The 21,168-nt window shown below is 41.4% G+C and overlaps 1 protein-coding gene across 2 annotated transcripts in view; it reads left to right on the top strand.

Annotated features, from left to right (window-relative positions):
• Positions 1-217: 217 nt before the first annotated feature.
• The window catches only part of srbd1 (S1 RNA binding domain 1), a 60,554-nt gene continuing 39,603 nt past the window's right edge, over positions 218-21,168 (top strand). Inside the window, exons 1-14 of one of the 2 annotated variants that reach the window (XM_049601384.1) lie at positions 218-305; positions 717-781; positions 1,082-1,490; positions 1,830-2,069; positions 2,244-2,410; positions 2,742-2,859; positions 3,018-3,156; positions 3,546-3,642; positions 3,812-3,998; positions 9,955-10,058; positions 10,273-10,380; positions 10,659-10,816; positions 12,111-12,201; positions 12,413-12,520. In XM_049601384.1, coding sequence (XP_049457341.1) covers positions 717-781; positions 1,082-1,490; positions 1,830-2,069; positions 2,244-2,410; positions 2,742-2,859; positions 3,018-3,156; positions 3,546-3,642; positions 3,812-3,998; positions 9,955-10,058; positions 10,273-10,380; positions 10,659-10,816; positions 12,111-12,201; positions 12,413-12,520 — 1,991 coding nt within the window. In that variant the 5' untranslated portion in view covers positions 218-305. The other variant, XM_049601385.1, reaches the window with a different exon arrangement.

The following is a 21,168-nucleotide window of genomic DNA, read 5'->3' as shown; positions in this document are numbered from 1 at the left end:
GTATAATAAAAAAAAATGTTTAAAAACAGCCTGAACGTTTCTTGAATCATCATAGTGAAACCAAGATGATTTTATATTTTCTAGTATTCAATTTATTGCAGTACACTCCAGTCCAGCAGGGGGCGGTGAAGGTCTGTACGCTAATGTACCAACCGATGAGGAAGAAGAGATGGGCACGTGCTCGATATTCGGATGTCGTCATTGGTTGAACGGTTACTGTTGCAGGAAGCAGAAATTTCTGCTTCACCGGCTACATTTCAGACGGAATACCCAAAAACAATTGGAGCGTTTTCAACGGTTTAAAGGTACAACTTGTCTTTTACTCTTTCTGACGCACGGGAACGCAGTGTCATACATTTATGTGCCGAGCTGTCGTTGTATTTAGCCGGCTAACGTTGCTAGTGTCGACGTGGAGCGCCAAATTTGAAATAACGGCTAACCTAACTTTGGTTGTGAAAGCTAGCAAACCTTGGTAAGTTTATGTCTGCTTCAGTAAATACACTACTGCTGTTAAAGTAAGCACAGACAACATATTCCAGCTTTCTGTTTAACTGTCATTGCTGTGAGACGTTATATAGCGTTAGCTATTAGCTAGCTAACCTGTAGAAACCTTAGCGCTGACCATAATTTCATGTCAGTTAGCTTATGAATGTAACGGTAACGTTAACGTCACAGTTTTAATGTGACGCTAGCTGACTAATAACCTTTTCTAACAGATGATGCGAAGACCCAGAACGACAACTGCCAAAGTCACAGACTACAGAGATATGGACTCCGACTTGTAAGTGATTTCCATTCATTCATTTTCTGCAACAATAGTGTATTACTGGTTAGGGTCTCGGGTGCACACTGGGGTCTATCTCTGTTATTTTTAGGAATGACGTTAACAGATATGCACACACCCACATCATTACACTGCATAAAACAATATGTGATCCATTAAAGACACTAGCCTGTGTTATTATGTTATTATGTGGAGGAGGGCAGGTAGACCTGGGGAAAACATTCAGCAGAGAGAGATAAATCTTATTCTAGTATTAGAATTAGATGATTTTTCATTTTGTTCCTACTCTACCACCAGGTCCTTTTCCCAGACAGTGAGCAGTGATGAGGACTGTGAGGAATGGAAGCCACAAGAGCCAAAGCCAAAAGCCCCCAGCAAGACTGCCAGAGCCCCCGCAGCCGGGGAGAAGAAAGCAGCTGCCAAGAGAACTGCTAAACCAAAAGAGCCTAAAGCACCCAAACAACCAAAGGCGCCTAAAGTGCCTAAAGTTCCTAAACCAAGGGCGCCTCGCAAACCTGCAGCAGAGCGAAAAACACAGGCCCCGAAAGTTGCAAAGGATTCTGCTGCATCTGGGTTGGCTGGAACAAAGAGGAAAAATATTGATGAAGGCAAAAAAGATGATACGGCAGGAGAAGACGAAGGAGAAAAACAGAGCAATGGTCTAGGGGCTGAAAACAGTGGGCCAAGTGTCAGAATGAAGCAGGAGGTAAGACAAATGGCTTTTTTAGAGTATATCTGCATACATGCACAAAGAAGAAGATGAAATAGATAATATTTAAATATCTGTGTGTGACTGAGCTGTGCACACCAAAATATTTGCATGACAAGCATCCAATTGAGTGAATAATTTTGTGATTTTGTGAATAAAGTTGTCATTCTCTCTGCAACACTTTATGAAGTCAGCAAAGCTCTCTTTTAGCTATCACCAATGTTACCTTTTAATAAAGTATGTATCCTATCACTAACCACTATTTTTACAGTCTTTTTTTTTTTAAAAAAAAATTCCCCTATCTCTCTATTTTCTTTCACTTGTTTTTTCTTGTAGAGGGTGTCATTTATTGTGTCAGATGCCCATCAGGCAGACACATGGGCAGGCGAGGGGTCATCACTACCTGGATTTCGTGCAAAGAAAGAGGAAGTGGAGGAGGAGGATTTCACATTTGATGAGCCTTGCCTAAAGAAACAGAAGACCAGTGGTGCCTGCTTTGGACAACCGACGAGTTTACAGTCATCAGAAGCACAAGCTCTGAGGAATGACCTCAACATGAACTGGGACTTGATAGAGGTATTGTAGGGTTTGTCAGTGTGTTTTATGTGTGAGAAAGTGTTTGTCTATATCATTGTCAAATGGTGGAGGAAATTACAACCACCTTGGGATGTTGTGTTTGTGTGCACTAAGATGCAAAAGAATTGGAGAGTATAGATGTACAGTTTGAACTGTAAGTGTCCTTCCCCTCAGGTTCTGTCCACCCTCACATGTGTGGAGCGATGGGTGTGTGCAAATATCATCGGGCTGCTTCGTGAGGAGAACACTGTGCCGTTTATGGTGCGGTACCGCAAAGAGATGATTAACCACATGGACGCTGATGCTGTTCGAGATGTCCAGCTGGTATATGAGGAGATATGGTAAGCAAACGAAACAGTTGAATTTAAAAAAAAAAAAACACTGATTTTCCACTTATATTCTTGCCAGCAGGAATTAAATGTTTAAATTGAATATTTTCCCAGAGGAGCTGAGCAGGATCTGGTTCATTTCCAGACAGTATGTCTAATATTGGCCACTAGATGGTGCTATTGATCAAGCTTTAAGACCCAAAGTAGTATCAGAAACCCTGTGTGATTGTTTTATATGAGTGTCACTTTTTTGTGTGTCTGTCTGTGTGTGTTTTAATGTATGCACTCTATATATAATCTGTTTTTGTTTTGTTTTTATATTTCTGTTTATGTGTTCCTTCAGCTCTCTTGCCAAGAAGACCCAGTCCGTGATTCAGACCCTGAAGAAAGATGGTGTTCTGACAGCTGAGCTGGAGCAAGACCTGAGGAGCTGCCGATCAGCTGATGAACTGGATCATGTGGTCAGAATGACATTTATGTTCTTAAGTATTATCTGTCATTTGAATTGGATTTGGAGGGCTAATTCTTGGTTGCAGCATTATTCATCCAAACCTGAATATGGCTCTTGGGCCTCTCCTTACCAGTCTTCTCAGTCCAGTGCTTCTGTCTTTGTCTGCAGTATTCTCCCTATAAGAAAGGCAGTAAGCTGACGAAAGCTCGCAGGGCCAAAGCACTCGGCCTTGAGGAGGCCGCCTCTGCGCTCATGGAAACACCGCACACTCTGGATTTAAGGGCATGGGTAAAACCTGGCACTGAGGGTAAGACATAAACACATACACACTTTTAGTCATTAAATTAAACATAGCACTGGTGGTTAGCAGTATGCTTGGACAAGAAGCCCTTGGAGCTGTTGGTTTTTTGTGTGTGTCAAACTCCTGTTTTTGTTTTTATTTGTTTGTTTGTTTGTTTTTTACTGAAAACATCTCGTCTGGAGAAAGGATTTTTTTTTATAAATTAGGGCACATAACTTTGTGTCACTGATTGGGTTAGACAATTTCAGCTTTGGTTCATATGGTTAAAAATGTCAAATGTAATAAAATGTCATTGAAATTATATTTGCTCCAACAGATTTATAGAGCTCATTAAAGGTCCAGTGGAGAACTGATTTTGAGCACACTTTGCATGTGTTTTTTTGTCTGTGTGTCAGGTCTGTCATCGGTGGAAGAAGTGGCGACAGGTGTGGAGCATATCTTGGCTGATATGATAGCCAAAGACCCTGAGACACTGACCTATGTGAAAACATTGTGAGAACAGTCACATGCACACAACGTTTATTGCAATGCTTGATTTTATTTTCCACAATGCTCTGTGTGACATTGATATTGGTACCAGATTATGTTTTACCTCAGACATGGCTAATAATACAGTGCCCTCTTCTTTCTCTACTCTTGTGTTTCTCTCTTGCTGTGTCAGATGTGAGAACAGCTTTGTGACCATCCAGTCCTCTGTGTCAAAGTCGGCACTAAAGGAAAAAGAGCAGGAGAAGTCTGCCCAAGGCCACAAAAAACCAGGAGCCCAACAAAACAAGAACAAGGACATTGACAAGTTCCACATCTACGTTGACTTCACCTGCAACATCAACCGCATCCAGCCTCATCAGGTAACAAGACATCAAGTTTATAACTTTCATACCATATCCCACCTATTATGATTATGATTCCTATCTCGCCTGCTCCTGTTGAGTTTTTTTTCTGTTCTGTCTCATGGGAATCTCACAGGAATTCTGTGACCCATGGGAATTCCTGTAAAAATTGCAGTCTGCAGGATAGGTTGAAGTTTTTGGTACTCATCTGTTGGAATTTCATGATACCGTACAGTTTTGTATTAGCAGTGGAGCAGCTGGGATTTTGTTGTCTAGCTGATGGGTTAGCCCTGGTGTTGTCATAATATTTCTCCAAATCCTTCGGTTATTGCCAACTATTGCTAACTACTAAAATTAGATCCAGACAACGGCAACTGGCTTTACTCCCTCAAAATAAAAGCAACAACCTTTATGGTTTAACCAAGGAGACAAATAATACAAAATACATGTTGAATAATTAAACATGAAAAACAAATTATTCAAGAATGTTGGGCCATACTAAAGGTCATTTACACCTGTATCGTGTGTTCTGCCTTGACTGAGCCTCACACACAAATAAATGCACACCATCTGTTTGTGTGTGTGTGTGTGTCATTTCTGTCTGCTTCATGTGTGCCGTTTCTGAATGCTAGCCATGTCAGTCGCAGTTAGCCTTGTCTGTGCTTCCATATTTACCCCTCCTGTGCCCTGCTCTGCCTCCTCTGCTCCCCCTCTGTCCCTTTAGTGACTAGTGGGTTACTCAGAGTTGGTCCCGGGCCTCATGTGTCACCACAGCTTCCATCACCCGCTGCCTCTCTGCCACACCACACTCTCTGGCAACCGTGTTCTGCCCTACAGTCATACAATCACGTAAACATACATGCATGCGCACACACTTGCTCACACACAAGCACACCCTGCAAGTCCCCTCGTTCTCTCCTCTTAACATATGTGACATGTCCCCTGCCGACATGCCATTGGATTAGGAGGCTTTGATTGACAGGCGCTCTCCTGTAGTGACAGCTGCTGCTGCTGGGCCCACAGGCGGGCGGAAGGATGGGGAGAGGGAAAGGGGGTGGTATAGGGAGGGAGAGAATGAACAGATGAGCGACGCTGAGGTGCGTCCGTCACTTATCTTTCTTGCTTTGCTCTGATTTGCCTCCCTCCCTCTTTTTCTGAGTAAACCTCAGCCCTCCAATCCACTCCACACATCTCCCCTTCTCCCCTCTCCTCTTGTGCGTATGAGAGGCCTTTAATTCGATGACTCGCCTTTGTCATGGAGCGTTAATCCACAGGCTGCTGTGACCCTGCTAGCTGTCGGATTCCGGCTAAAATGAACCTTTTCTAGCCGTCAAGTTGTCGGGAAGGGGGAGCAGGTGGGAGATGTGTTTTGACAGGAGGCATGTGTGTGAGCACACACTTGCCCGTTTGCTTTAGCACATTTTATTAAGCCCCTGCTCTGGTGGTTTGTTAAAGGAAAAGGCCGGGGCATTTTCTAAAGGCAGTGATAGAAGGGTTTTACAGTTGGTCCACTGAACTGAACTGAAATTCATCCTACGATTACAATTAAATTACATCCTTAATATTCTAGCATAAAAAGCAATACATTGTGGAATGATACAGGAAATAAAATCTGATTTGGGGTATTGGCAAGTGGGCATGATATGAAAATTCAATGTCTTGAATATCCTGATAACCATCAAAATATACCTAAAACTTTTAAAATGGCACTTAAACATACTGGAATCACTTTACCTTACATTTAGTTAAGAAACAAATGTTTTAATTGCATCACAGATAAGACACACATCTTTTTTAGAGAACATCCTTTTTAGTAAAACAAAAAGTTCAACAATCTTAAAGAGCAAAGGCGTTTTAACAGTTTGAAATGCTTGGTTAATATATTTTGTGTTATTTGAGGCTAGTGCATATGCAGCCTGTTTTTGCAGAGTCTCTTTCATTGTTGGTTGCCTCCTTGAGTGCCGCAGATGCTGCTGGACACAATTTTCAAGATTATCTCAATAATGGAAATTAGCCACAATCAACTTAATGCAAATGTTTTTTATCCCAATGCACCGTAAAATCATATCGTCCTGTCCCTATTGGCAAGGTTTAATTAAGTACACAAAGACATACAAAGACAAATTGATAAATGAAGCCAGTAGAAAACTAAAGAAAGGTGAAACATGGTCATTCAGTGCTCGTTGTCTGCTTCACAATGAACTTGTAGACTGAAAAGTATCAGACTGTGAATAATGCTAATACTCGTTTTTATTTAATATGACAATCTTTTTCTCTGTTATTGATTAATTATTTGGATTATTAAATGCTGAAGTTGATGTTTTAATATTGCTTTTTTGTCCGACCAACTATACAAATCCCAAAGACATTAATTTGACAATCAATAAAGAAAAGGAAACTTCAAATTCTCACAAATTACAAGCTGAAACCTCAAAAGGTGTAGGCTTTTTGCTTGGATAAAGACTGAAACGATTAATCGATTTAATCAATAATTTCAGCCCTACTAAACATTTTCCATCATGGAGATTTACGGAATATAATCAGCCCTATAATAAGAATAGAATTATGTAACTGTTTTATAAATCCATCTAAAGCTAGTGTACACAAAGCCCTGGTATGCAGTATGTCTTAAAGCCATGTGACCTATCTAGTTGAGATCCTTAGCTCAGATTTAATTCCATCAGATTTGATTTGAGGTCTTCTTCGAAGGGTACGCATTTACCTTATAGCTATTAGAAGCGGGTGCACTCTTCAGCATGCCAGGGCGGATTTGTTGAATGTGCAGTGGGCTATTTTTAATGTGATTTGCGTTGTGATCAAATGGTAGTTTAGCGCTCCAATGTGGGGCTCGCCCGCAGAGGAGCTTGGGTACATGCAACTGTTTGATCAATTAAAGACTCTTTTTTGATGGATAGGTGGAGAAAAACAACATTATTTGCACTGACACCCACACACACAAACACTGAGTTTTTGTGTTTGTGTATGTCTTAATGCTTTGAAACAAGATGATAATTCTGTATCACTTCTTGTAGTATGCTGGTGCAGTATATATTTCATAAATCAATGATGTCTGGTCTGTTTAACCCTCCTCTGCCTCCTTTTCCCTGTCAGTAATATGACATTTTTACAATTTAGATAATTAGATAACAAAACATGATAAAGCCACGTAAAACTAAACCAAAATATGACGTACATGAAGTGCTAATTGAGATGCTTTTCCTCTTTCTCCTTCTTTACTCTGATCTAAAGTTTGTTGTTCCATGAATGTCCGTCAGACTCCATGCCGTGTTGTGTTTGTTTTTGGATAGAATAAGAGAGTGTAAAGGGGACAGAAGGAGCACAGAGTTCTCCCTGAGCAGCCAGTATGTTTGTGTAAAAGACCAGTGTATCATGCTGGGCCGTGATCCCTTGTGGTGACTTATCCTCATTGATATTTAGAGAGTCAATATTTGTCTGAAATCGTACTGTCTAAAGAATAATATTCACTAAATGTAGTTTACATTCCATATGCTTCACCCGTTATAATGTCATTGTTTATGAAGAACATTATATGCTCAGTTTTGTTTTGTTTTTTTAAAGACCGTCTTGCACTACTACAGCTGAGTATTATCTCTTGACTAACTCTCTTTTCTGAATTTAAGGCGATCTGCTGCTGACAGCTGTTGGTTTATTATACAGTGCGTCCTGTCCCGTGTGTGTCAGCCAGGTCAAAAAGTGTGCAAATCTGCCGGGAATGTGTGTGTGTGTCAGTATGCGTATCTGTTTGTTTATCCATGATATGTCGGGTGGATGGATGTGTTGATGATAGTATTCCTCTAAAGAAAGGCTGAGAGAGAGAAGGAGACAGGGAGGACGGTTGTTGACTGGCTGCCCTCCCTTGGGGGCTGGCGGAAGGATGAAGGGGCATCCAGGAAAGACATTCTGTCTGGTCTTGTCAGGGCTTGGCCAGTACTTGGCCACATGTCACTCGTGGACCACCTAACACACAAACACACGCTTCTCACTCTGTCTCACATCACCCTTCCTCTCAGATCACCCTCTGTCTCCCACCAGTGACCCAACCCAGGCCGAAACTGAGAGACGTACAGACAGGCACAAGGTTATTTTATCATCAGCGAGGACAGTGGGCAGCTACCAAGGAAAGCAGAGGAAGAACACAGATTGTAGAGCTGATGGAGACACATGAAATTTTAAATTTTGGTGGGGCATAGTGGACCATAGTTGGGGTTTGGCAACCAGACAAAAAGATTCATTTTTGAGTTTTTTGGTAGGTAAATTACAGGATTGTTTAGAAGCATGCGTTTGGATTAGTGGATTTGCAGCAGTGCTTATCTGTATTGCATTAAAATGTATGTTTATCATGCAGGCAACATATAAAAGTATGTGCAATATCTGGTACACAGAACCTGCATAATTATAAGGACAAAGATAATTCAAATTGTCTTTTATCTATACATCTGAGCATTGGGAATCCAGTCACATTTTTCTTTGTGTCTTCTGTTGTCTATCAGCGTTTACATAAGGTGACCACCAGTAGATCATTTTTTGGTATGAGACTTAAAACTAGTGCCATTTTTCTTTTTTTTCCTGATAACCCTCTTATTTTTGGAGTTTTTACATATTCGTTCATCCCCACATTCAACAAACAGACGGCACACTAGGCTTAGGAAGTGTAGGAATCGGCCTGTGATGCATTGCAGTAATGTAAAAGACAGCATGTCATTCTTCATTATACAAAATGATCTTTAAAACGATTGAATGCTGAACCCTGAGAACACAGATTTAGCTAGGCAGTTTCATATTTACTGTTTTAATTTCACTCTCGAGCTCCTCTAGATGGTCAAAGAATTCAGAAAGAAGTATTTTGCTTCCTTCCTTCAGCAGCATGTTAAACTTCAGTGCTTTGATGAAGATTGTTTGAGAAATCTCATCACTGTCAGTGCGGCAGCCCAGGGCAGAAACATGCCAACAGAAGAGAAATCTAACTTTCATCATAATTCAAGCAAGCCTGCTGCATTAATTCTAGCCTCTGCCATGCCATTAGCTGTATTTTATATTTTTATTTTGTGTGTGTGTGTGTGTGTGTGTGTGTGTGTGTGTGTTGCGTATGGGTGCAGCACATCCGAGGGTGCTGCTGAGTGGTAATGGTTGTGGCACCACGTGTGCGGGTGTGGGTGGGGGTAGGCCTTGCGGTCTCAGCACTGATGGTGGCATAGTGGTGGCATTTGTCAGCTCGCTTCTTCCGCTTGGTTTCCAGATTGACGTCTTGTTTCTTGGCCCTGTTCTGTGGTGGGCTAAAGGTTCCCTACTGAAAAGGTCAGACACTTACTACAGTTTGCTTAACAGCATGTAACAGTTCCTCTGAGGGGGGACCAGCACACAACACAACAGGCCTGGCCACAGGATATACTGCTAGGCTCGTCACTTTTACACGCGTGTGTGCGCGGAGAGTTCACAGATTTTGTTTTTGTGCTCATGTGTGGAGGTTTGGGTACACATGTCTTTTACACATATATTGTGTATACAGTAACTTTGTCTGTGTACTAATGGCATCTTTAATTAAATATTTTCTTTCTTTTTACCCCCATAATTGCTTCCAATTTACCTTTCGATATTTATAAGTAAGAAAGTAAAAAAAAATTTAAGTAAAAAATGTAAAATTTAGCATCACAACTGCAGGATTTTGCTGCAAAGAAATAAAATCTATCCATGTTTTAAAACTGTATAAGCAAGTTTATTAGACTATAGATGTAAATGGACATATAAACAACCACAGAGTAATCTGCTGTGTAGGTTTGGACCATTGCTTTGCAAAATATTCATACGTTTAAAATGCGAGAAGTAGAAATTGTGGGTTTTTGTGAGGGAAGTGGGTCTTTCCTCTCTGTGTTCATATGCGCCTGTCTGCACTGTTTATGCAGTTTATTGTTTTGCATTAAGCAGGGGAAACGTCTGTGTGTATGTGTGTGTACAGACCCTGGCTATTAACCGAGGGGAGAGTCTGAAGATTTTGACAGTGAAGGTGAACATTCCTGACAGGGTGAAGAGTGACTTCACCAGGTGGTGCATCAACAACAGGTCAGAAACGCAATAAAACACAAGCACTGTAACAAGCAGGCACACACAAACACAAACGCATATTAAGTATTTTGTGCAGAGTGCTACAGGTTTTTTGTAGATACATTTTGCAGTTTGCTGACTAGAGGAAGTCACATTTACTTTTATAGATTATATTTATTAGTGGAAATGACCTATGGAAAAATAAAATCTTTGTCCCAATGTTTTAATGCAGGTGGAGGCCGAAGACATTGGCAAGAGACGAGCTTCGTGCAATGATCAATAATGCAGTAGAGGACTCTTATAAACGGCTTATTCTGCCTTTGCTCACCAGAAGTTACAGGTATTTCAAATGTGACTGTTAATGTGTGCTTGCACTCTCTCAGGGCTTTCCTACCTTTGATCACCACTTACTCATTTACACTGTGTGCCTGTTATCTCTTTCCCCTCATCCCCCAACTTTCTCCTTCCTTCCCCTTTTTCTCTTTCTTTTTACCTTCACCATACAACTACTCTCTACATCTCTGTCTCTTCTCCCCTCTTTTTGTTCACATCTCCCCCCACTCCTCTACTGTTCTCACACCCATCTGTCTGTATTTCTTTTGCATTCCCTCACTTTAGGACTAAGCTGACCAGTACAGCAGAGAAGGAGTCTATCGCCATGTTTGTGCGGAACCTCCGGCAGCGCCTGTTGGTGTGTCCAGTCAGGGGCTGTGTCATCATGGGGGTGGACCCAGGCTTTAGACATGGCTGTAAGCTGGCAATTCTCTCGCCCACAAGTAAGTAACTATGTAGTGTACTTAACACATGTTTATACCACCTACGTTTGCATATGAGCTATAAGACCATACTTTTTTTTTTTAAAGATATTTTTATGGGCATTTTTGCCTTTAATTGATAGGATAGTGAAGTGTGAAAGGGGGAGAGAGAGAGGGAGAGACATGCAGCAAAGGGCCACAGGCTGGAGTCGAACCTGAGCTGCTGCGGCAAGAGCCTTGGGGCGCCTGCTCTACCACTAAGCCACCGACGCCCCAGTATAAGACCATACTTATCAACAATGTCACATCATCTTTCTTGCACTATTTCTGAAAGCTCTAGATGCCATAGTGCACAAAATCCAAGGATGGCAGTCGTGTCTGAGAGGCTACGGCGTCACGTTGGATGTTGTGTGTTGATCCATTGAGGCTGACGGCAAACACAGATTTATCCTGTGCCACTATGTTAATCTAAAACAAGAAATATAAAGTACAGCTCATTGCACATTAAAGCTCTACGTTTTCTTGAGTGGAACTCTCCACTATTTCGACATGTAATTGGTCATTGATGCATTCAGTAAGCATAAACACAAATTCCTACTTTTTTGTAAGAACAGAACATTTTTATTTTACTAACAGCATTTTTCTGTAATTGCAGTCGCATATTGAAGAGTTATCTACTCTTTTACACTATGCAGATTAAAGTGCCACTGCATATTCATGGCTAACGGCCTATATTTTGGTGTGCATGTACATGTCAGAGACTAGATGCCAGTTGGCATGACCCTAGTGGGTGAAATAAGTGTGAGCGTGCATATGTATGTGTGTTTCTGCTGTACTGTATGTCACAGCATGTGTCTCAGTGGGTGTGGCATCACACTGCGCAAGAGTAGGTCCCACCCTCTGGGTGACTGATTGTGTGGCCACAAGTCACACTGACACACTTGTAACAGTCAGACACAGGTATACATCGGGTGTCAGGCCCAGTGTGGTATGGTCCTAGGTTTAGTGGTTCCCAGCTCACATGACTTCTGGTCAGAGCTGTCCATTCAGAGCTACACTCCTCCTCTGAGGAAGCAGCTAACTGGAAGATGCTGGACTTCCTGTGGAGGCTTAGACAGTAAAGATGTGCAGTTCATAAACTATTTGATTTGATTTATTTGGGGCAGTGCTGCTTCGTTAGACAGCATACAGTGGAGAGACATTAGCTGATGGTACATAGCTTTCTCTGTTGAGCCCCCTGTTGTCATCATAATACTTCATCATCAACACTGTATTTTCTCTCACCCTCTGTTTGTCTCCATCTCCCTGCTCTCAGGTCAGATTCTTCATACTGATGTTGTGTACCTGCATAATTCAGACCAGCGAAAAGAGGCAGACAAACTGCGCCACCTTATGATGAAATACAGGTACTGCTGCTTGTGTCTAAATGGTCACTTTGAGTTGTATTTATCAGTGTTTTTATTGCTGTTACTTTCCTCTCTGCATTTATGTAGCAGCAATGATAACTCAGTGCTTCAAAATCATCTCAGGGAAAGAGAATTGTGAACCGAATCTAGTTTACCTAATCTAGCTTCTTAATCTTCATTGTCCTTCTCCTCTTCCTCTTGTCCATACTAGCTGTTCCAAGGTTGTCATTGGCAATGGGACGGCATGTCGTGAGACTGAGTCCGTCTTTGCTGACCTCATCTCAAGGCGCTGTTTTAACCCCCTGGATGTGTCTTACTGGTAAGGTCTTTTCATCCAGTACATACTAAAACAGACCCCAGTTCATCCTGAATAGAAATAAGTGGGTGTAGAAAATGGATGGATGTACCCTGCTGTCCAGGGTGCTGACTTCACACATTATGTATCATGTGTTGATGTTTTTCAGTAATACAAACTGCATTCCATATTTCCTACAGTTTAAAAAAACTCCTCAAGCGTGTTTCAAGACCATGAAATTTTCCACCTCATTTAGAATAAATGTTCACAGAAATATTCCTGAGTGTCATTTGTAAAGATGAAATGCCAAAATTTAAAGTATGTGTGATGTATGTAAGGATTGGGAAGACAGAGGGATGAAGAGGGGTGTCAGTGAGGTCTTGTGGTACGTTCACTTTGCACTGGAAAGTCAGAATTTCTGAGTTCCCACTTGGAAATTTCAACTAGAACGCCCCCTGAAGTTGGATTTCCAACTTGGAAAGTCCTAGGAACCTCACCAACTCCATCCTCAAAATTCAAGATGGCTGCTCTATGCATCAGCAGTAGTGAAAGCTGAAGTAATATACTGTTTATTACCACTTCTGTCTTGTTTGTGTCTCATTAAAACAGTGGTACACATAGTGGACACGTTGCTACCGTGTGTGTGTATGTGCAAAATACAGCACACTGCATTGTTATCAAATGGTATGGCTAACAGTGGCTAATGTGGCTTGAAGTGGTATTGTTAAAAACATCTTGGTTTTCCGACTTGTACTGTACCGGTCAACTCAGTTGCAACGTCATTCCCACCTCTGACCTCTGTATTCGAGGTTAATGGAACACAGCGCTGAAAGATGCTAATGATGATGAAGAAATAATGGTTGTGGAACAGAAATGGAGAAAGTGAAGTTTGTGGAATGGAAAGGGCGGCTGACTCAAAGGATGTGAAAGAGTACGGACAGCGGAGGAAAATGTGTGGGAGCAGGAGACCTGGACACAGATGGAGAGAAAGACAAATTGGAATGTGTCCCCCAAGCGAATATTGTCTATTAAAGCCATCTGGACTTCGTTTCACTTCGTTCCAATTAAAGAGACGTTTTGCGGTCCACGTTGTGTCTGTAACCAGGCCCAGTCCACACTTCAGAATATAACAGCACAGAACCTCGGTCCAAGCATAATAACCACTGGCCTCTCCTTGCTCCGTCTCTTTCTCTCTCTGCTGAGTTCCATGTGTGTTTGTTGACTTGAGGTTAGCATTGGGACCACAGCCTAGAATGATTCTGAGCTGCGCGTGAATGTGAGTGTGTCTGCATATTGGAGTTTTGTCAGTATCTTTGAGTTCGTACACACATGTACACTTCAGTGGTCGTACCTTTGGTGTAATAGCCCACATTTTTTCTCTAAAGTTCAATTTTCTCTCTGTTTGCAAGAACAGAAACGGTCAAAGTGGGGCGTTTATTAAGTTAACTTCCCCTTGATTATTTTCATGACAGACATTTTTTTTCTTTTGAGCAGACTTGAGCACCTCCAGAGCAGCAAAATTTCACATCTTGATATAATGTCTCTCTTGTTCATTCTTTTACTGGAGCTAATGGCATTCTTGCTTCTCACAACACGTAAGAATGTCGGTCTTCTGTTTGATGTGGTGCTGGCTGAATGTCCCATATCACCTGATATGATTAACTATATTTTTGCAGCACGTACACATGTGTAAATGGTCTGCCTTTGTCTCAGCAGGGTTTGTGGAATAAAGGCATTTGCAAGTGCATGAACTTTGGAAGAGCAGTTAGATGTTATTTTGACATTAGCCATAAGTATGGTTGTTGTTATCCAGATATCGCCCCAGAGTCATCTAGTCTTATGCCTCACTTTGGATTCTTTGGACTGTGGCTGATGTAGTCTCAGAAACATAGATGTTAAAGCATAATCTGTATGTGTCTGCATTAAAATGTACACACAGGCTGCTGTCAATGCATGTTCATCTCCTCTCTCCATCTTCTGTCTCATTCTCTTCCTATTTTCACTCCCCTTCTCGGTCCTTGCCCTCCGCCTTTGCCACTGTCATCGTTTCTATCATCTGTCCTCTTTAGACATTCCCTTTCCTAAAAGCTAGATCTATTAAATGTGCTTTTAATGGCCCTGCAAAGTCAAAATGCTGGTCTTGTAATAAATACTCCCAGTCTTACCTTTTGAGGAGGAGTTCTCCCCAACATATGTCTTTGAAATATAAGACTCTGGGGTATAGCCCTACTTTGCAGTATTCTGTATTACACACACTGTGGGATATATGTTACACCTGGGTGGGATTAAACCCAAATTTCTAAGCACAAATGAAATTTCACCTTCATTGTAAGGCCATAGAACTCATCAAAATTGTGTGTACAAATCACATCCTATTCATATGATTTTAATTTACCCCTTAAATGATCTTCAGTGTCATGATGTGGCAGGGATACCTGGATATTTCAACAAGTTATCAAAGTAGCTTAAATACAAATATAACAAGTTTCCTATTGTCAGTGAGTGGCAAAAATAATTCTACATTCATGGGGTTGTCCATTTTAAGCACTTTACTCAGTCCAGCATGGTCTATCTCAGGGCGTCAAAAGCATCTGTGTGGGTGCACCATGAACGTTGGCACCTTTCAGCATCTGTATGTGACGGACCAGGCTTTTACTCAACTTCAATGTAAACCCATTCACGTCATCATTAGATGGTCAGAGCATCAGAGAGTGTGAAATCGCTTACCGTGGGTGGTAGGGGAGGTGTATGGGTACATGTGCAGGACTTTGACAAAGGAGACCAATGTACATGTCCCATGTGAAAGTGGACGTTATTTTACAACGTCATGTCGTCATATCACATCAACCACAATCTTTCCTAACCTTAAAAGTAGTCTTGTTGCCTAAACCTAATTGCCAGCCCCTTCTGCATCAAGACACAATGCAAAAACCTACCCCCATATTGCGCAAGCATTTGTTGCCAACATTAATAATAATCAGTAAATGATTAATTGTTTACAGATAATAAATATGAATTTCAGATTTCTCTTACAAGCGTGACATGGGTTTTTTTGAGGATTTGCAGCTCAGATCTCTCATAAAATCACTTGAATCATTACTAGTAGTATGCAGTATAGAATCATTAATAGAAAAACACAAGTACATAATTTTGAATCAATAATAAGATAAAACAAAATGTTATTGCCACTCTGCCTATTGTTGTCCGAGAAAATGTCCTAACAAGATTAAAAAGATTAGACACTTTCTTGCAACATATTGGCTTTTCTGATGGACAGACACAAGATGAAACATACGACAGCTGATTATTTCACTCTCTAACATGTCCGCTTTTTCTGTGCCTTTCCTGTCATATGGAAAATCACTTCACTTTATATATTGCTAATTGCTCGAATTTTTTAACAGTGATTAATCAATCATAGTTTAATCATAAACATCCCAATAGACAGTTAATCCAGACATTCTCTTTGGCTCCAACACCAGCTTTGGATGTGCTCATGATTCTGTGCTGTCCTTAAAGATGTTTTAGTGTTGGCACATGTTTGCTCTGCTGATAAAATTAGTAATGTGTGTTTATTTTCTTTATTTAAGACTTGTTAAAGATATCTGGGTGAACATTGTTCTCTCATGTTTCAATTTGACCAAATTATCCTCTGATAGATGGAATGGGCGTGGAAAGATGATGACTGGCTTCAAGGAGTAGCGGTTGTTGCTAACTATGAGAGTCTTACTCCCCTGCTGACTGACCCACAGCTGACCCCGACCTGCCATTAGGGAAACCTCATTACCACGGCAACAAGGATGATGGCAATGACGGAGAATAGCCATGTAGCATCAGAAACAACAAGGGGTCTTATTGCTTGCTGTGAATGTCCCCAGTACAATTAATTGACCCAGTTTCTGCTATACATTGCGATTTTGTGTGTTTCTATATGTATTAGCATTTGTCAGCTGACCTTATACCCAGGGGGGTTTAATTGACAGGTGTAGAAAGTCTTTCAGGCAGCCCATGCGTAGGAGGCTGGCTCAGTTCATGTTGGTGGAAACCACCCGCACGTACTGCAAAACTTTTCCTGAGCTGAATACTGTCCTGTCTGTTTCAGAATATTTACAGGCACTGAATCTTTCCATCTCCACCTTAACATCCACATTTCTTTGGCCTCCCTTGTTTTTTTCGGCTCTGTCTTTGTCGTCCTCGGCTTCTGAAAGCAGCTGTGCACTTGGAAAGATGTACTCTGGCTCAAATGCAAAAATGTGTGTGAAATAGAGAGTGATTATATTTTGTCTTCATTGTGTTATTTGGCCAGACTGGAGAACAGTTCGGATTTTATAAGGATTTTTAACATCATTATCTTGTTAGATGGGATCAGCCATTAAAATGTGACATTGGCAGTGTTCAACTCAACGTGTTGAAAGTTTTTTTCAGAGAGAGATATTATATGTCTTTGGTTTATATAGGTAATAGAGCTCTCCTCTCCTCTCCTCTCCTCTCCTCTCCTCTCCTCTCCTCTCCTCAGTAGTTCATTAAAGACCTCAGCCTCATTTGCACCATCTGCTTCCTGTCTCCCTGTGAGCCTTCATTGTGTCACCACCCCCACCCTTCTCCACCCTTTCTTCTCCACCCGCCTGTCTCTCTCTCGCTCTCTGTCCTTCTGCCTCAGTGCTCAGCTGGAATGACAGCCAGAAATGGCAGCCTGCGGGACATCCTTACTTGTATGTTTTTTTCTGCGTGTGTGTTTGTGTGTATGCAGTTTCAGTGCCTTAGTCCTGTTTGAGTAGACTCATCGTACTCACTGAGTCACCTCTTCCATACATTTTAAGGACTGTGGCCTTTTCAAAAGACAGCCAAACAAGGGCACACTGTTGTGTGTCTTTGTGTGTGTACATGTTTAAGTAATGTCATTTAGGTGGAGGGATAGGCGTTTATGTGTATGAAAGGCCAGCCAGTGTGTGTCCATTTATCCAGATCTCTGTCCATGCTCGCATAAATAAGATTTATGTAGCAGACGGGGAAAAAATTACTGGAATCTTTAGCTTTTTTGATAAAGGAAACAGAGACATTGTTAAATATTAAGTATGTACTTAAAGTGGGCTGCAACTGACAAGTTTTTCCATCATCAATCAATAGAGATGTCACAATACCATTTTCTCCGTCCCAATAGCAGCCAATACCAGGTAATGTTCAGATACCAGTGTGTTTTCTGGCGTTGAAATTGGCAACACTTGTGCTACCCTGCAAAACTAAAGCCTTGTATACCATACATGTTGCCTTTTTACTGGTGGGACTTTTCAGTGTAGATTGCTTCCAAATTCCTGACATTTTGCAAACAGGTAACATCACACTATTTACTAGAATCAATTCTTTTTTGCTGCTAAAACAGTAGCTACCAGTGGCTGCACAGTGCAGGTTGCCATGTAGACTACAGTTTTAGAGCAGCAACAAAGAATTGACTTCTGGGGAAACTGCCATTTCATCCAGTTGTGAAACTACTTTTAAGTTTCGTAATAAATCACATGTAATTGGACCTGTGCGTAGACTCAATACCTGATTCAGCATTTCAGGCAGTAGTGGAGGTATTTCTGATTGTGATATTGGTATCAGGACAACTCTGTCAACCAGTCTGTCATATTTTTTTCTCTACATAATGTTAGACAATAGGATGATTGGATCCATCACCAAACATTGGAGGTTGGATATAGAACATATTAGCATGGTTGGTATTATAGCAGAATTAAAAATCAGCTTTATTTAAAGTGTTAGACCTTTTATTTTTTTTATTTTTTTTTTATTTATTTTTTTTTAAAGATATTTTTGGGGTTTTTTAGCCTTTAATGTATACGACAGACAAGCGTGAAAGGGGGAGAGAGAGAGGGAGTGACATGCAGCAAAGGGCCACAGGGTGGAGTCGAACCCCAGCCGCTGCGGCAAGAGCCTTGTATATGGGGCGCCTGCTCTACCACTAAGCCACCAACGCCCCAGTAGACCATTTTTTGCTTTAATTTATGATGACATAATTGTTGTTTGCACAGTGTAATGTTTGCACATCTGGAGGGAGCTCGGAGTAGAGCCGCTGCTGCTTCGCATCGAAAGGGGTCAGTTGAGGTGGTTTGGGCATCTGATCAGGATGCCTCCTGGGCGCCTCCCGTTAGAGATGTTCCTGGCAGACTCCACTGGTAGGAGGCCCCGGGGAAGACCCAGAACAAGCTGGAGGGATTACATATCTCATCTGGCCTGGGAACACCTCGGGATCCCCAAGAGGAGCTGGAAAGCGTTGCTGGGGAGAGGGACGTCTGGGGTGCTTTGCTCGGCCTGCTGCCCCAGCGACCCAGCCCCTCATAAGTGGATAGAGTGGAAAATGGACAATGTAATGGCTGTAGAATAATGACACAATCTACGTTTGGATTAGTTCCTTATCATCTCTTTCACTATATAATTCTGTCTGCCACTGGGGACGATCTCCCAGGAAAATGAAGGCTTGATTTATAGCACAAGGAAATAGCATCAACCGTTTCACAAATAAAACAGGAAGAGGATAATACTTTTGTTTTTCCCCAGTGCCTATCCGTAGCGGAAATGGCGGGCGGTGGAAAAACCGAAGTAACTGGAAACTCTACTTGGAACAGAGACTCGTTGCTAAGCTCTGAGAAGAAAATGTGATCAATCTGGGTGTCTTTGCAACAGCAGCGCCAACAAAAATACCACATGGAAATGCTATGGGGGAGAAAAGTTAAAAAGTTGTCTGGTTCCAATAGGATAGCCGAGAATATCTCAGGGGTCAGAATGCCTATCGGTTCACTGTAAGTGTTATCTGACACTGAAATGATAGCTCACTTTACAGTATTGGTTTTGAAAATAACAAGCATATGAGCTCATGAATATTCTGGCAGGTTACCACCATCACTCACTGTGGATATACAGAACCTTTTAATGAACATGTTAAATGATCCACCATGAAAATTGCCCAGGATGTGGATGATTGTCTTGGAGTTTAATATATTGATCACTACATCACGGGCTCAGGTTTAGAACCAGCTTTATTGGTCAAGTATGTGTGCACAAAGAGAAATCCGATAACCGGTTACAAAGATATTCAGTGAAAGTCTATGAAATTATGAGTGAAAGTATAATCACTGTAACCACAGCATAAAGTGTGATAGCTTTTCGACTGGTTCAGATGTAGTGGCCTGTATCTCCTTGACTGTTGTCTTTGCTAAGTGAGGAATAAATAAATGACCAGATTCGACTCTTTGTGCTCCTGTTAGATGCACAACAAAGTAACCTTACATGATTAAGCTTGAACAATGCCTCTGTGAATGACCCGCCTCCTGCAGGACATTATACAGCATGAGGTATTATTTAGCTGACAAGGTTTGTCTGTGCCTGTGATGGCCCCCACCGAATACACATCAGGTTATTTGCCATACAGCTGTGTCCCGATAATTTTAAGACCTCCTGCTGGATGTCAGTTTGTGACATATTAGTTTAGAAAACAAACATTTCTAACATGAGTAAATTAATCTCAGGTTGTAGGTGGCTTAATCTTATATGTACATTTTGTGTCTGTTCTCATTATTGTCCACCTGGTTATTGTTGTTAATGCCTGCTCATGTCTAGCACACTGCCCACCTTTGTGTGTGTGTGTGTGTGTGTGTGTGTGTGTGTGTGTTACTTTCTAGCTCCTTGACAGGCCAGCACAGCATGACCTTGTCTGTCATTGTGCTTTAGCACTGACTGGTAGAGCATGCAGGCTTTGTCAGCGCTCATAAGATTGTTCAACACCGGCCAGACAGATGTCTGTGTGGGTGTGTGTGGTTTGTTGTGTTGTGTGTGGTGACACGCAGTGGTCTCTGTCCCCCTCGTCAGCTGGTGTGTCTGGATTTTTGTCACAGGAGCCGACTGGTAGGGATGGCATACACACACACACACACACACACAAACACACACATACTGCTGTGAGTCCTGATCTATCGACACTCAAGTTGTAACTCCTGTACTTTAGAGAAGATCTTACATATTGTTAGAGCAGCACAAAGAGATCAACATGTCCTCAGCTCCTATTTCTTTTCTGTTATCTTCATGAATCCAGTCAACATCCCTAAAATTGGTTGGCTGACAAACCCTTTTTAAAGTAATACAAACTGTATTTTAAGGTGATCACTGCTTTGTCATTGTTGTTTGGTCGCTGTATTTGTCACTATATTTCATATATGCTGTGCCTTACAATACAATGAACATTTGATCACAAAATATATACATACTTTTACAGTTTTCTCAGGTAAAACTAATGGTTGATGTTTGTGGTTTTATGATTGAAGTTGGTTCTTGTGCTGAAAATTGGAAAAAAGTTTAAGAGATGAGGAAAAAAGGGCATTAACTTTTTTTCAGAGGCATATGGTGGCTACTTTGGCTTGTTCAACCAGATTTAAACTCTACTTGCTTTCACAACTTGTGATTAAACTATACAGCATTTGAATATTTTAATATGTGTGTTTGGGGCTGTGTGCATGAAGAATGACATGTTGACAGTATTTGGCTGCAGCAAGCAGATGTTAATGATATCAGAGGGCAAGAATATGTGGGGTAAGGTTAGGGAGATCTTTGGGCAATGGTGATGATACACACACACACACACGAAACACATGAAACACGCACACACACAGGAAACATGACTA

The sequence above is a fragment of the Epinephelus fuscoguttatus genome, linkage group LG16 (genome assembly GCF_011397635.1).
Source record: "Epinephelus fuscoguttatus linkage group LG16, E.fuscoguttatus.final_Chr_v1".
Lineage (NCBI taxonomy): Eukaryota > Metazoa > Chordata > Actinopteri > Perciformes > Serranidae > Epinephelus > Epinephelus fuscoguttatus.
Note: the sequence above shows the minus strand (reverse complement) of the source record. Positions and strands in the feature narration are given on the sequence as shown.